Source organism: Peromyscus californicus, unplaced genomic scaffold, assembly GCF_007827085.1.
Source record: "Peromyscus californicus insignis strain IS unplaced genomic scaffold, ASM782708v3 Scaffold_23__1_contigs__length_62951481, whole genome shotgun sequence".
NCBI classification, from domain to species: domain Eukaryota; kingdom Metazoa; phylum Chordata; class Mammalia; order Rodentia; family Cricetidae; genus Peromyscus; species Peromyscus californicus.
Genome location: NW_026294534.1, coordinates 9,748,694 through 9,766,006, shown reverse-complemented (window position 1 = coordinate 9,766,006; position 17,313 = coordinate 9,748,694). Strand labels below are relative to the sequence as shown.

Here is a 17,313-nt window from a genome sequence, read left to right as displayed (position 1 = left end):
AAAAAACCCCAAACTCTAATTCTCCAGCACTTTCAGTATCTCCTAAATATTTCCATTTTTGTATTGAAAGTAGGAGGCCTGCACGGCAGGACTGAACCCGAACCAGTCTGTATTTGGCTCTGGCTAGCCTTTATTAGCCACACAGCACTGAGTAAACTAGATCCATTCATTCAGTTCAGTGAACTGTGATTACAAAATGATAGTTTGGGCAAAAATGATTTCATGTAATGGAAATTTCAATATTCAGAGCTCAGAGTTTTGGCTTAATAAGCCATTTAATTTAATCTTAATTTTAAAAGTGTGGAGACCAATGACTGTTGCTAAAATAAGAACTAGACTTGGAGGTTATCTTACTTGTAAATATTGTTAGGGAAAGGTGAACTTGATTAACTCTGGGATAGCTGTATGGGCAAGTCATGCAGGTGGGAGACACAGTCAGTCATGTCATCTCTGCTCACAAGGAGACACAAGTGTCCAAGAGATTAGAATTTAGGAATGTACCGGAGTTTGCACTCCCTATCCCCCATGCTCGAGGCTTACAGTGTTAAAGTCATGTTCAGTGGAGAAAAGAACATGTAAGTCAAAACCAATAGCTGCTATTTTAGGGTTAGGACCATGTGATGCTCCCACCCCACACCTGAGGGCACAAACCAATGCCCTGGAATTCTGGAAGGGCATACAGAAGATGGGGTGGACCGTGAATGTTGCTGCTCATGAAGCTTGCCCACCTCCCCACCTTCTCTCTCTCCCCAATTATTCTTTGCAGAGGTCTTTGTTAAGGTACCAAGGATGCGTACAACACACCAACTGTTCATCTCAGCACTCAAAGACCCATAAATCTCCAGGGTGCAAAGGCAACCCTTGAGAAACATCAATCCCATCATGCTACTGACACTTCGGCCAGGCAGGTGTAAAGGGCAATGCTTAAGTGGTGGTCTTCTCAGGAGCCAGGCTAGAGCTTCCTGATTCTAAGCTCTGTGTCTCTTTTGTGTCGGAGTCTCCTTTTTTTTTGATTCCATCTGCTTTCTGGGATCTCAGAGTATAGCACAAGTCCACTTTGTCCACGAAAGCACCTCTCGGATCTCTGAGTTTTTGAAGTATTTTATCCATGCTTCTCTCATTGTCCTGGTGTCCTGCTCCTCCTGCCTATGGCTTCTCCTGGTCCTACCTCCCTCATCCCTACCTTCTATGCTGAAACCTACTCATTCTTGTATCATTCTGGCCTACCAATGGTGGCTAGTCCATGTGAGTACTCAATAAACACCCAATGACCACAAACATCACTGACAAAGAGTCCAGAAGATGACACTCAATCAAAGCCCCTTAAGTGTTAAATAGTACATTTAAGAGAATGTAACCAGGAGGTGGGGGCAGTTTACTCTGATCTATAGTTGGCCTAGAGGGGTGTGCTTTCCCAGAGCCAAGGTCAGTCAGGAACATATCTCATACACGGCACAACTGTGATGATGGATCGTACGGCCACTTTAGTTACACAGAAGTGCTTTTGGGACACAACAGGAAATTCATAGTTTTCGTGGATTCCCCCAGAGAGAAGAAAATTACAACCTGTGGCCACGCCTCAGCCTGGACACTTTCCTTCTCAAGTCTTCATCCTTCATTTAAGAAAGAACTGACCTCCCGTCTCTGTATTTATTCCCACAGCCCTGTTGCAACGACCTAGCAGCCTAGGCATTCTCCATGGACCACACATGGTGTCTCCCCAGCAGTGGTCAATCATAAAGACCTACTGTATAGGAGGTAGGGGCTCCACATTCTCTCAAACAGCAGAAGAAAGTGGACACAGTGAGGATGTCTCCAGAAACGCAGCAGTGAGATTCAGAATTGTAGACATGCGATGCAGACACCCAGCATGGGGCAGGGTGGAAGGTGAGAGGGGACCCCCACTGCCTTCTGTGTTTTGCTGGTGATGTCACCTTCCATCTTATAATGGTGAGCACTAAGATGCGTATGTGACATGGTTAGCACAGACCTTGGCGGGCAGTGCAGGGTCAACAAGCATTGCCTTTAAAGAATGTCCAACCCTTGGGAAGAGTAAAGCGTAGTCTAAGCACGGAGAATAAAATAAGGAGGGATCTATTATTCTAAAAACAGAGCAACCACTGTATCCACACCTGCATGTGCAAGAGCAGATCGGAACCTTGAGGATGTACAAGAAGAGCGGAAGGTCCAAATGGTGCAACTGTCCTGGCAGGGGAGGAGATGTTCTAAAGACATGGATGCCCTTCTCTTTGGTTGTCAGATTAATGGACTCCAAAGAATTGAAAAAAAAAATGTCCTAGGAATCCCGTGATGGCGGAAAGGAAAGCCTGGAGAGCCGGCCAGAGGAGGACCTCACACGCAGTTCTCACAGCTTACACAGGCACACTCACATCTTCTGGTTTCTGTTTCATCTTTTCTACGAATGTGACATTGCTACAGAAAAAGCTGAGAGAAGCCAGGAGCTCTCTCGTCTTGATTTGGCCAAATTAACTGAATCCACTTTCCTTGATCAACGTGCTTACTAATTTAAGGATTGGTGGGTTTATTAGGGTAGCTGCCTCCTAACAACATCAGGATAAAACAGAGGTAGAATAACAGTTTCTGAATCCCACTCTCTGTCCCCCTTCTCCTCCCTTCCCCCCTCTTTCCCTCTCCTCGCCTCTCTCTTCTCTCGCCCCCCCAGCCCTCATTCCCTCCAAGCCTTTCTCCCTCCCCATCTCATTCTTTTCCACCCCCTTCTCCTCTTCCCCTCCCCTCACCCCACCACCCAGCCTCTGGGGAACACATTTCCACCTTACACCACCTGATTCCACTTCTTGGTGGTGGATTTCTTCAAGTAGAGGAGAGGGAGGTGGAGAACGAGTCTTTAACTCTCTCTGTGGAGAAGCAGGGACCTGAGAGCCTGAGGGTTTGGACAGGTCTGCATTGGGCACGCTCAGTGGAGGGTCTCGTGGGTAGAGTCCTACTGCCCCCGTAGTGGGGAATTCTTGCTTAGCTTCAGTGTTCCTTTAGCATAATGTTGGGGAGTATAAAAATGGGACAAATAATAAGAATGCTGCAAATTAAGTGATCAGAGAACTGGTTAGTGGAATAAGAGGTGTAGCACACCATCAGGGGAGAGTTAGTGCGGTTAATCTCATACTCAACCCATAGAATGAAGCAAAAAACCAGTCAAAGGGAGAGCATGCCCCTTGGAGCCTGAGAACTGCCTTTCCTTTCATGGTTTATGTTGCTTCTTGGGATTGGGTGGGGGCAGCAGAGAACATTTTGTTTCCATGGCCTCAAATGCGAAAGAGACATCTCCCTATTGATATACTGGTGTTTGTCCATTTGCCTCACTGAGAAATTACCAGTCCAGCATACTGTGAGGAAAGACAAACTCTTACTTTCTTCCGAGAGGTCGTTCTCCTCCGCCTCCCTCTCCATCTCTTTACACCAGCCTTCCATCCTCTTCGTCTCCGTGTGCAGCAATTTCAGAAACCACGAGCCATCCCTTCGGCATGGAGACATCCTCCCGGTCTCCACTGTGTCCAGTGATGGCTCCAGCCAGGGGTCGGGTGGCGGCAGGGTGGAAGTGTCCACCTGTGTCCTGTAGTCCTCCCTGTAACTGAAGAGGCCCTGCGTCCGCACAGTCCTCAGTGCCCCATACTGGGTCGGGGTACTGGGCTCTGAATGTCGCTGGAAGGAGGATCCAAACTGCAGGCCCTTGTCCTCCATGGTGATATGTCCAGGGAAGCCCTCCAGCTCCAGGTCAGCCTGCACAGCAGCTGTGACGCTGTTTGAGCGCTTGAAACGACCATGTCTGGAAAAGGAGGGAAGGAGAGAGAAAAGATGCAGCCTTTTTTCCCCAGACCCTTCACTGGACACTCCCCAGCCTCAGCGCTAACACCTACTGACAAGTTCAGCTCAGTGTGCTTCAGTGTCCCTGTGAGGAACACAGGGTGTGACAAATGAATGGACCCATTTACCATCCAAGTACACTGAGTGAGAACAGTGTTCAATGGCTACTTTCTATCCAGCACAATGGTTCTCAACTTTCCTAATGTTGTGACCCTCTAATACAGTTCATGTTGTAGTGACCGCCCTCCCCCCAACCATAAGATTAATTCTCTGCAACTTCATAACTGTAATTTTGCTACTGTTATGAATCATAATGTAAATATCTGCTATGCAAGATATCTGATATGTGACTCCCCAAAGGGTCACGACCCAAAGTGGAGAGCCACTAGTCTAGAGACATGCTATGTTTATGAACTGCAACCTATATATAAAGCAATGCCCTCTGTAGATCTTTAGGTTATAATTTGAATTTCTTTGCAGTTCAGATCTTTCTGGTGGGGTCCTGAGACCCGTCGGGAGGACTGTCCCCAGCACAGTACCTGCAGCTTTCAACACAGAGCCTGGTACTTTTTTGCTGCTGTGTAGTTGGCAAATATGTTCCTTAATACTAAGACAATAATTTTTCTGCACTGGTTCAAAATAGTTCACCTAGCTGTTGTGGTGGTGCACACCTTTAATCCCTGCACATGGGAGGCAGAAGCATGTGGATCTCTGTGAGTTCAAGGCCAGCTTGGTCCACAAAGTGAGTTCCAGGACAGCCGGGGCTACACAGAGAAACCCTGTCTTGAAAAACAACACACACATACACATAGAAATAATAATGTCACAGATGCACATGTGTGTTCTATACTTTTAGGTAAAACTTGTGAAATGGGACAATTCCAGGACATGGCTGACATCTGGCTTTCTCCCTCCCTTCTTCCTGCCTGTCTGTGTTTCTCTTTCTCCCTTGTGATTTCCAGCATTAGGAGGCGAGACACACATCTGCCCTGCCTCCAGCCTGTTCTCCTTTTGAAAATGGATTCTGGATAAAGGACTTTGACCTTCCAGGTCTGTGAGCTATGATGCAATTTTAATAGGTGGTAAATCATTTTGAAAAGAATTATTCCCTTCCCTCTTTAAAAAAAAAAAAAAAGAAGACGCGACCCATGTTCATTCATACTTGAGCGACATAAATGGGGAAAGTAGAAATGAATGGCTTGTCTCTGCAGGCAGCATGAATTACTGACGGCCAGTGTGGCGGGATCTGGAATCTTACAGCCCAGGATTAGCGAGCAGCTGGCTTGGGGGACACAGCCAACCTGGGGGGCGGGGGGAGTTACCGCTTTCCGTCTTCGACTTGTACACCAACAGAGTGGTACTCCCGTAGGCCTCTGCTCTCCGTGTCGGAATCCGTGGCTGTTTCTACCTAATTCAACACAGAACATCTCGCTTTAGACCCAAGGCAGGGAAGCTGTTCAGTGACTACTTTCTTCTTGTTCATTTGCTGTAATTAATTGTATATTTGTTTATCAATGCAGAAATGCACTTGATCCGGGGGGGGGGGGGGGGGAGAGAGGCATTCATTTTTGTATAATTATGTGGCTACCAGGGTTTCACTGAATTTTTTCGTAACTGCTTGAACTCAAGGCTGCACTTGAGTCTTTTAGACATATGCAGATAAAATTGCTTAGTTGAGCTCAGGCAAAAAAAAAATATATATATATATATATAATAAAAAGTCTTTGCTGAGCGCATTGTCACAGGACGCGAATGCTCTTATCACACTGTGCAGTGAAGGAGGTGAGGACCGTGTGAGCCAAACACAGCTAACAGTGACAAACAAGCAATTTCAGAGGACCGATGGCTGCAGCCGCACACAGAACGACACAGCACGGGATGAGAGCACCTTCGGGGACATGAGGAAGCCTTGTGGCGGCTGGGATGGCCAGCAGGCTGCTCAAGGTGACAACAGAGACAGGCATCGTGAAGAGGAGGCTCACCATGGCCCTGTTTGCTAAGAGGTTCCCACAAACCCACCAGGCATTTGAATGACTGTCAGCTATGGGAAGCTGTTACACAAGGGGTCCCCGTGGCAGGAATTCTGTGAGGCCAAGGCTGGCAAAGCTGTGGAGATCCTTGCAGACACCAGACAGCCTCCTCTTTACCCAGAGCATCATCGGAGGCATCGGCAGGACGGTTGAGCGCAAATCCAAATGTCATAATATAAAAACACATTTTCTTAAAAATCTAACAGTCACTACCAGGGAGTACAAAGCAGTCAGCACCTTGCCACTGTACCATGTGTTGAGGAGGAGAAACCACTGGCCCAGGGCTGACTGTGATCTGAGGCTGCTCTTCCAGGCCCCATGAGGCCAGGGGATATGTGGTCATGTTTGTGCATAATTTGCTTGGGTAGGAGCCAGATACTGACTCAATGTCCTAAGTTTTTTATCTATTTATCTGCCTGCCTATCTATCTATCTATCTATCTATCTATCTATCTATCTATCTATCTATCTATCTATCTATCTATCTAATCGTCCACCCAAAGACCCCAGTGGTGTTCCTAGAGAACCAGAAAAGGTGAGTAACTTGCCCAAGGGCACTCAGCTTATTAGAGGCAGTGCCAGGATTCCAGCCCAGGTGCCCGTGACCTCAGAGCTCTGCTCTGCACCCCTCATGGCCAAGGAAGTCTCAGAGCTCCCGCCATTTCTAATCAAAGGGTGGATTTGATTAGACTTCCTATCCCCATGAGACAGCTTTACAAGGAGACAGATGCTGGATGAGAGAACAGTGGTGCCAGGTTCTGACAGCTGGAAGGAGGAAAGGATCAAATGCAGAAAGAACATTCTGGAATGTTCTTCCTGTTAGGGGGTCACCCTTCTGCCTCCTATTTCTAAGTGATCATGGCCCTATTCAATTGTATGTGCCTTGCTGGCCATGCAGATTACTGGTACTTCACACGAAAGACTTTACTATAAATGAATATGTTTAAAATTCTATGTCAGGACACAGGGAGCTACCATTTATTCATTCATTTATTTTGCCAGGGGTAGAACCCAGGGGCTCTGCATACACTAGACAACACTCTACTCCTGAATTCCATCCCAGTTCTGCCTTGTGTTCTGACTATGTACAATTCTATGTTGTGAATGAAACCTAATTTACTTATTTAGTCTTCAATGGGGGGATAATTTGGTTAGTTCTAGCTTTCCAACATTGTTTATGATGACTCATATAACTGTACTTGAGCAAACTTTTGAGAACATCAAAACGATGAGAACATCGTATGATGATCTGTGGCTGTTGAGTCATTTTTACAGCTTTTGAAGATTTCACCACTTATTTTTTTGAGACATGGTCTTACTACATCACCCAACCTGGCCTCAAATTTAAGATTCTCTTGTCTCAGTCTCCCAAGTTCTGGCTTATAGGCATGCACCTCCACGTCTGGACTTATATTGCCAAATTTGAGAGATGAATAATGTGAGTGACATGAATTAGCATGAGTCCTCTCAGATTTTTGAAGTGGAAACAGCATACATTTTTATCATAAAAATATTGAAAATAGTTGTCTAATTTACTTCACTCCTGAGAATGCAGCTGAAAGAGATGGCGATACATTCTGACCCATGTGAGGTCTTCATTGCAGTATTATTTGTAAGGGGAAATATAGGAAAACAGAGGCCACAAAAGGACTCTTCAGTAAATCATTATTTAGTCATGATGATGGATGTCCTGCAATTATTTAAATGATGGTTGTAAAGTTAAAAATATAAAAAATGCTTTTGATGGAGTTAGACTAAAGTGTATGGATTGGCAGGCATCACTGGCCACAGTATTAGGAGACATATGTATACACACACACACACACACACACACACACACAGAGAGAGAGAGAGAGAGAGAGAGAGAGAGACAGACAGACAGACAGACATGCACACACAAAGAGATATATCCTACATAGTGATTAAAGAATAATAGCCAGGTGGTGGTGGCACACATCTTTAATCCCAGCACTCCAGAGGCAGAGGCAGGCAGATTTCTGAATTCAAGGCCAGCCTGGTCAACACAGAGAAACCCTGTCTTAAAAAAACAAAACAAACAAGGGGCTGGAGAGATGGCTCAGAGGTTAAGAGTACTGCTTGCTCTTCCAAAGGTCCTGAGTTCAATAATTCCCAGCAACCACATGGTGGCTCACAACCATCTGTAATGAGATCTGGTGCCCTCTTCTGGCCTGCAGGGATATGTGCAGACAGAACACTGTACATAATAAATAAATCTTACAAACAAACAAAAAGAACAAGACTCCTCAAGCCTTCCAATTTTTCCTTCTAATGCAAGTCACTTTTAGGGTGACCTAGAAAGGCAGAGCTTCTGGACACCTTCAGTTCTGCTTAAAGCTAGTGGTATAACTATTAGGAAACTCTCTTCGGTTCTGTTGGATTTTTGCTTCTTTGTTTAAAAACGTGGAACTATCCAATACCTCCCGGGACAAAGACCAGTCAGGGAGATTGGTCAGATGCAAACTCTATGACTTCTCAGGGCCACCAAGGACCCCCAGGAGAGTCACATGCACATGAGGTTAAAGGGATGCCCATTGGATGAGTCTTGCCATGTTTTTAGAAGTTGTCATATGAAATGATTCTAAAAAAAAAAAAATGAAGCTATCCTTGGTAGAAGGCAAAGGCTGAAGGGTCAGGACAACATGCACCCAAAAGGAACTCAACATCTGCCAACATCTGCCGCCCCGAGAGGAGAAAGGCAGGGGAAGGAGAGAGCTGCTATGATCACAGCGAAGAAACACCAAAGAGCTTCCTGAGGAAACTTGCTCACCAGTGTGGATAAATTGAAAACATGGTGCAAAATATCTGCATATATCCATGTCGAGAAGGTTCCCCCTAGGACGGAGAACGAACCCAAAGAAAGACGAATCAATAAAGCCCTTCTGAGTGAGGCTGGAGGCAGGAGCTGTATTGGGGGTGGGAGTTCCCCAATTAACAGTGAAGAACACCACATAAACAAGTAATTCTGAGGTGACTGAGAGGTGCCCTTATACTCCTAGGAATGGCTACTCGTAGTTCTTGCAGGGCTATATACAGAGGGAAGCAGTGAGCGGGGAGCCATGAGGCTAGGGTGAGCATGGCATCTGTGGATATGATCTGCTTGAGAAACAAGGAATTTGATGGAGACGGTCTACACGTGTCTCTGAGTATGTGCATGTATGCACACACTATGGGTGTCTGCAGGCCCAAGAGGAAAAGTGACAGGCGTAAGCCTAAGGCATTCTTTCCTATGCCCATGTTTTCTCTCACACCAGACCAGGTTTGGCACCAAACTGTAGCAAAGCAGTCTCAGCCTGAACTGCTGCTGGATCCTGAGGTGGAAGCCCAGAGCACACCAGAGCTTCCATCTGGAATCTGTGCTCTCTAAACAAGCTCTTTGGGCTCTATCTTGTAAGCCTTCCTCGAAGCAAGGCAGAGGTATTGCTTTTGAGATTAAACTCATGTTTCCTTCAGGGGTCCATTCTAAAGTCCGGGAGCTAAACAGGATGGCTTACGGAGGAGCTTGGGGGTTCCAACATAACAACAATGGAAGCGTGCATGCGTGCGTGCGTGCGTGCATGTGAGCACGCGTGCCAGGTGCTGAGTACAGTATAGGGATAGTCATCTCAGTAGGACCCTCCCCGCCCCCCCACCCACACACACACAGGAATTGTCCCAAAGGCTTCCGGCGATGCTGCTCATTGTGGCAGCTCGGGAAGGACCTTGTGGTGATTGTTCCCATGGCAGAGATATGCCTAGGCCATGGGAACAATGACTTCCTGCTTTCTCCCGAGGCAGTTTCACAAGTACGCACACCCACACAAGATGAAGACCTTTCCACAACAGACACTCCATACACTGATAAAACTGAAAACCAAACCAGACAAAAAGGAAAGGGTTAAATAGGCCCTTCGTGGTGAAGAGTGAGGGAGCCAGATGACAGATAGCTCCAGGTCTGATGACCTGTGAAGACACTCCAGAGGACGCAGCCTCTTCTTCTCACCCCAGGGCTGGAAAGGTCAGCTCCAGATCTGGTTTAAAGTCTAGAGCTCTGAAGAACCGACCACGTGTTCCTAAGGCTGAGTTCACCGTGTAGGGTCCAACCATCTAAGGAACAGGGGGTGTGGAGTGCATGTTTACTCTAAGCTGGGCAGAAAGGGAAGATAGGGTGAGGGACGTGGCCACGGAAAGAGCACTACAGGAACCACACTGTACAGAGCCCAGCAGGCTCCATTTAGATCCTGGACCCTAGTTTTTAAACAGTGTTCCTTTATTTTTAATTCTGTGTATGTTTGTGTCGGTTTGTGCATGTGTGTATGAGTGCAGTGCCTGTGGAGGCCAGAGGCGCTGGATCTCTTGGAGCTGCTCTAGGCTGCTGTGAGTTGTCTGACATGTTCCTATCTTCTACAAGAACAGTACATGCTCCTAACCATTGAGCCATCTCTCCAGGCCCCCGGATCTTAGTTTTGACTATACAGGGTCACATGATACCTGTAGACTAGGAGTGGTTACTCCAGGAGCCAATGGTTCATCATGTTCATCAGAGAGGGCAACGTTTACCAACTGTATGCTGTGTGCATTCACAGGCTCTGCCCAAGTTCCCCCAGAGAAGGAAGGCTCTGGGTATGGTGGTTTTAAAGAACATGGCCCCCAAAGGGAGTGGCACTATTAGGAGGTGTGGCCTTGTTGGAGGAAGTGTGTCACCATGAAGGCGGGCTTTGAGGTTTCTTTCCTCAAGCTTCACTGAGTGTGACAGTCAGTCGACTTCCTGTTGCCCTGAGTCAAGATGCAGGACTCTCAGTTCCAGCACCACGTCTGCCTGCATGCCACCATGCTCCCCACCATGATGGCAATGGGCTGAACCTCTGAAACTGTAATGGAGCCACCTCCAATGAATGTTTTCTTTATAAGAATTGCCATGGTCATGGTGTCCCTTCACAGCAATAAAACCCTAAGACACTGGGTAACTGGGCAGGGGTCTGGGCCAGGCAGGAAGCAGTGTCCTTCAGAGCTGGACACCATGTTGACGGCCCTTCTCTATAAGCCAAGGACAGAGAAAGGCTGTTCCTGGGTCAGGCAGGTTGGATAATCCCAGCAGGGTACATGAGGGATGTGAAGGCAGGCTCCTCTGACACAGAATTACTTCCCAGTTTAGTTTCTAGTCTCTGGGCAGCATAGCTCTGTCAGGGCCGTGGGAGGCCACTTCCGGGGCTTCATCCATCATGGTGGCACTCACAGCCATGCACTCTTAGGCAAGACACTAACCCTCCCTGGTCAACTGTTTCCTCTCCATTGGTTGGGAATAATGACACCTGGTCCACAGGGTTACTAGAGAGGATTAAGTGAGGACATGGCAGAGAGGCGGGGGCAGGGACAGGACACAAGCTTCTTGTTTATGTCCGCTTCATACGCTCCAAGCATTGGCTTGTCTCCAGTACCTGGATGCCTATGAATGGTCTTTCATTTCTTTGAAAGGCTACTCCTCCGAGTCTTCACTCTTACTGGTGAAGCAGGGACCTGGCCACATCTCCTTGTTACCCTGACATTTATGTTTCTCCCACTACATTTTGAGGTTAGCTTTTCAACGGATTTTATTTAGACACCTGTGACGTTCCAGGTTCATGTGATTTTTTTTTTCTTCTTTCTCCACTGAGAAAGGAAGTTGAGTGAGTTTACCACCTGGTGTCATGGCGTTCACGTGTATCCCCACGAAGCATTCACCACCAATACAGCCATCCACTCCATACCCAACATGAACTGAGAGCTGGCTATGAGCCAGGCACTGTGCTGGGTGCTGGGGTACCAAGAGACAGGAGGCATGGGCCCAGCCTCCACAGAACACAACGAGGGAGGGCAGTGCCTGGAAACATTCACAGAGGCACAGACTTGGCCAGAGGTATGTGGGGTCCAGCCGTGAAGGAGGAGACACTGTGTGTGAGTCCAGGTGCAGGCCCAGCTAGGAGGAGCACCAGGAAGTGTTGTGTCCCTTTGGAACGTGACGATCCATCTTTATAAGCTCCTTTTAGCTTCTCAGGGGTGAGACTTTCTCCTCAGTCCTAGGGAGGGCCACAGATGGACAACCGTGGCAAAGAACACCAGGGAGAGTTAGAAGACCTGGTAGTGACTATGTCCTGGTGTATCTGGAGAACTCTGGCTCTTTACTACAAATGTGCCTAGAGAGAGAGAGAGAAACGGCGAATGTCCCGCACTTTCCCCGTTTCTAGGACCCCTCAGGCTTTTAAGTTGTGTGTTTACCTGGGGTTGGGGCTGAGTTATTCCTAAGGCTTGGTGAGGGTTCTGTGCAACTGTGTAAAGCACCCAGCAAAGTGCCTGGCACATAGAGCCAGGACAGAGAGGTGACAAGAGCAGTCATAGGAAGAATCCAAAGAAGAGAGAACAAAAACAACTTCATGCGAACTTGGATTTGGAGATGTTGGATACTTACATCTGACCTTGGGTAGGGTTGATGATCAGGGAATTCAGAATCCTAAACAAAACAATGAAGCCACAGTGTGGAGACCTGGCTCAAGGACCCAGGCCAGTGGGCTGACACCCCCCCTGGTTTCTGCCTGTTCCCCCAAGTCCTGTATGGGGCCGTTACTTCCAGCTCTGTGCACCTCCTCCTTGTGGGATGTATGTGTGTGTGTTTAGAATTAATCGTTATGACTTTAAAACCTGCCAGACACAGGCTGAGCGGAGGTGCAAAAAGCAAGGGGCAAATTCCGACAGCAACGCTTGGCCTGAGCACCCATGTCCCCGAGGGCTTGGATGGAGGAGGTCACCTGAGACCACTCGGGAGGCAGGATCCCTCCTATTCTGTATTAATTAATGCTTCCCTACACCCAAGCCAGGCTCCCTGAGTCAGTGGAAGAGTAGCAGGGCCAGCCAGGTTGCTAGGCCTAAGGGGACTGTGGGGCAACCTTGCAAGGTCTGAAATAACAGGGTGTTGTTGCTCTTATATGTAGAGGTCTCTGGGGCAGATGGCTGTGTGAGAAAGGGCCCAGCCACACGCTGCCCCAGTTGGGCACATCCTTCCCTCACCCCATAGCACTTGGATCTGTTTGCTTCATTATTCTCAACACTCCTTGAGGACTGAAAACTGAAATGTTTTCAACAAATCACTGTGACAGGATACCCTCACCCCCTTTACAGGCATCTGGATAATCTATCCAAATCCTCTACCTAGCTGTCAGCCCTGAGGGCCACACTAGGTATGGGGGCAGTGGACTGTGCTCTGGGCTCTCTCATGCTGTAGCAGGCATATGTGGCCTCTCAGCATTTACTATCCTGCTTCTGTTAAGGGGCCAGACTTGGGGCTGTGACTTGAATTTTGACTCAGCCTACGCCGGTGTTAGAGAGGGTGGTCAGGGGGAGACTACCTGGACCCCGATGGAGGAACAGCGACTTTTAAGGAGCTCTTCAGCCTTGGACACCAGGATCGTCTTATCGCTGGCCCTCGTGGAGCTGCTCTGCGTGTCAGCGGCATGGCGCTGAGCTGCAGCTGTTTCCAGAGCCAGATTCAAGGCCTTGTTGCTGTCCAGGCTGTCCATGGAGTTGTAGAGGCCACGGCTATCTTGGGGCCATGGGGACATCCTCTGGGCACGGCTGTCCTGGTAGGCATCCTGTGTGGATTCTGTGCTGCTCTGGGCCGTCACTGAAATCAGAGGCTTGGAAGTGGTCCTCGGGGCACCGGGGGAGGTGTCTTCTTATAATTTGTGTAGGAGACAGCTGCAGGAGAAAAGAAAAACTCAGTCAGTTGAATTCCTCCATGGAGCTGGTCTACAGCTCTGACATGCGCACTCCTTACAGCCCGGTTAGTCTGCTTCTGGACATCTGGCCTTAGAAAATCAGGCAAAATAGGCAAGATCCTATTGTGCTTAAAGATACCTGTATGGATATATATATATATATATATATATATATATATATATGTATATATATGTATATATATATATATATATATATATATATGTATATATATGTATATATATATATATATATATATATATATATAATGGTAGAAAAAAATTATAAAAGCACCTAAGTATCCAGCAACACCAGTTAGAAACGGGTGTGTATGTGTATGTGTGTGCGCGTGTGTCTGTGTCTGTGCAAGACAGAACAACTCTACACCACTAACTTCACAGAGGTCATGGTGTTGTGCTAAAACCCCCTTTTACCACACTAGGTGAGGCCCCACATCAGAGACAAAAATGCAATACACACGCAGGGAATCACTGGTGTGAGAAACCCGTGTCAGTCCAACAGCTGAGTGACAACATCTGCCGTCTTCTCTCTTCTGATTGTACAGTCTAGAAAGATCTTTATAATGAGTAGTTGTTACTTAACACTGACAAATGAAGTGTAGTGAGCTTATCACGGCAGCGTGTTCAAGTTGATGAGTGGGGATGTTTTTTAAAAGAGTACTGTGGGAAGAGTCAGGATAGAAACTGGTAGAGAGATGCGTGCCACAGATCACCCTGAGCTTTGTCTGCCCCAGAGGAAACACCTGAAGTCCCTTTTCTTTTTCTTTTCTCCAAAGATCTTTTGCTCACAGGGATTCATCATCCCTTAAGGAGAGTTATTAAACACTGAAAACATTCTCGATACCATTTTCAGATTCAGATACGTACATGGTAAGATTCCTGCTCCACCCATGCGGACATTGCCCAGGGCTACCTTTCATAAATACCCCAAGGCTCACACTCCTCACGCTCCACTCCCTTGGCCCCAGGTTCCCAAACTGGAAAGCCCATGTTATTGTCTGCAGTACCATTTCCTGCCTGTGATTCACCCCGTGGGATGGCATCCCGCTTGGAGATTTTCTGGATGTCTCTTGGAATCCCAGCTCTCCCTCGCCTCACACTAAATTGGTTCTGAAGTGTGACAGATGGAGACATCTGTGTGGTGTCTCTTTTGTGCCTCATTTCTCTGGTCGCAGAGTCTGGGGTCCACGTGAGTGACCAGGGTCCTGTGATGGATGGGATGTCCGGGCTTTTGAACCACTGCCCTGTCCCACATCCTCCCCAACCAGCTCTGGGAGCTCCCTGTCCCACCCATGTTCTTCTCACTCTACTCCTTCTCCTTAGAATGTTTCCTTTGCTTTTTCCCGTCTCAACTCTGCCTCTGACAATGCTATCTCCACAGGCCTTTCCTGAGTCCCTCCTCCAAAGACCAACACCCCCATTCATTCCCTCCTTTATTGGTGACCATATTTGGGGTCTGGGCTCTCTTTAGTCTTGGAAACACTGACCTTGGTTTCCTCTATGCCCCATGGGTGGAACATAATTACAGCCCAGATTTGCTGAAGATCCAATAACTTCACAGTACAGCCAAAGTCACCAAGCAGAAGACCACAGGAATCCCAGAGCTTAATTCTAAAATAGAAATGCTGTGCTTTCAATGTGGGACACAGAGAAAAGCCACATGCCTTGAAAGGTGTTTTTTTTTTTTTTGTCTATAAAAATTTTGAGAATTGGTTTGTGCTTCTCAGATAATGAAGGTAAAAGGCAGTAACCTCAACATTTTAAAGCTCATTCAGAACACATTTGGGGGGACACGGGAAAAACACCACAAAAATGCAAAGTCCAGCTAGCAAGCCGATTAGGCTAGAGAGGCTGGCGGCGGCTGGAAACACACTGCTGGTGGGCCTGGCCTTTGGCCTCTCTGAGTCTCCACAGGGTAATATGTGTGTGCGTGGTCTAGGAGAGTAGAGAAGGTATAGAAAGGGCAATGGTGAAACCCTGTGTGATAGGGTCCCGCTTCAGAGGTCAGTCTGAAAAGGGAGGTCACCCCACTCAAGCACACATAAGAAGAGACTTGGGTGAGCTGGGCTCTTCCACATGGATTCACGGGGCTCGGTCACTGGCAGTTTCTGGGACGAGGACTCCAGCATTTGTCAGGGGTTGGAGCAGAAACAAGCTGGGGCTAGCTGCTGGACTCTGAGAGCCCTCTTCGGAAGCCTCAGACACGAGGCTCTAGAACCGCTCTGACATCGGTGTGCCTCGCCGGGGCTCTGGTCTCTGATCAGATTTAAGGTGAGTTAGAAGGCAGCGGCAGGAGTGTAGTGACCTGTCAGAGAGGGACTGGCCCAGCTAGTAGGACACGTGGGGACTAGGCCAGGCTCCACCTTTCATGCACATACAAGGGCACAGGACACATCTTCCAGCTACCACAGTTTCTAATTTTGCCCCATCTCTCACTTGTGAACTTGAGTGGGATCTGGGTTCAGCAGATCTATCTGAGAGGCAGGGTCACTGCCCTGTCGCCAGCTCACTTCATGTGGGTCAGGGAAGGCCCAGAAGTACTTACTTGGTCAAGGTGCAAGCAAACAAGGCCCTGTCCTCATGGAGCTTTCCCGATAGGTCTCTCACCCCTCCGTGTTGGAAGAACGTATGTGCACAGCTGTGGTGTGCCTGTCATTCCTTTCCATCAGGCGACCTTGGGAGAGTCTGGTGACGCTTTTGAGGGTAGAGATGGGGTGCTCTGGCATCTCTCAGATATAGCCTACTGATACTTCTGAATACCCTGGGTGTTAAGATCCACCCCACCATGGGGACTTCTTCATTCCAAATGTCAACAGTGATGAGGCTGAGGACCCCAGAGGAACCAATCGCTCTGTCTTTCTACATGACTCTTGTGCTCTGAGGTCAAGTGTAGGAACACATGTGTACAGGCAAATCACACTGCCTCCTGGCTCTCAGCTTGGTTTACAATGGTCAGCATGGGTCTTGCCAAGTTTGAGCAGACTGGACTGGAGCACATTTATCCATCCTTGGAGGCCACAGTCCATTTAGAGTCTTCTTTTCATTATGCCCTTAATAGCTTTGTAGTTTATTTATCAAGGACACAAATACTACTTGCGCACACTCACAGGAGAAGTGGCAGGTCCACCTTGGAAGAGCACTTAGAGCAGTGGTCCTCAACTTTCCGACAGCTGTGACCCTTTCATACAGTTCCTCATGTTATGGTGACCCCCAACCATAAAATTATTTTCCTGGCTATCTCATAACTGCAATTTTGATACTGTTATGAACTGTAATGTAAATATTGTTTGGAGACAGAGGTATGTCAAGGGGGTCATGACCCACAGGTTGAGAACCACTGACTTAAGCGTGTTCGCATAACAGTACTGGGAACCAAGTAGCCATCCTCATGCCACCCCCTTTGATGTGGTTTGTGTGTAGGAGGAGAGTTGATCCTTTCTGGGTGCATTTCTGTCTTGCTTGACTGGGAGAAAGCCAGCAGAGCCATGTGGAAACATGGAGCCTGATGGTAGACTATGCTCATGGTGACTGTACACAGAGTCCATACAGCCTTGGGTCTCTCAGCGGGAATACTGATTTTAGGGAAATCTCATGTCCCCACAGATGCTGATGGGAAAGAACACAGAATCAAGAAGCATCAGAAATTGGCATGTAGGGCTGGTGAGAAGTCTCAGTGAGTAA

The 17,313-nt window shown here is 47.7% G+C and overlaps 1 protein-coding gene across 1 annotated transcript in view; it reads right to left on the bottom strand.

Moving 5' to 3' along the window:
• Dlgap2 (DLG associated protein 2) overlaps window positions 1–17,313 on the bottom strand; it is a 747,033-nt gene that overhangs the window by 17,947 nt on the left and 711,773 nt on the right. Inside the window, 5 exon segments of the mRNA XM_052751752.1 lie at window positions 3,387–3,802; window positions 5,163–5,248; window positions 12,312–12,353; window positions 13,246–13,553; window positions 13,556–13,594. Coding sequence (XP_052607712.1) covers window positions 3,387–3,802; window positions 5,163–5,248; window positions 12,312–12,353; window positions 13,246–13,553; window positions 13,556–13,594 — 891 coding nt within the window.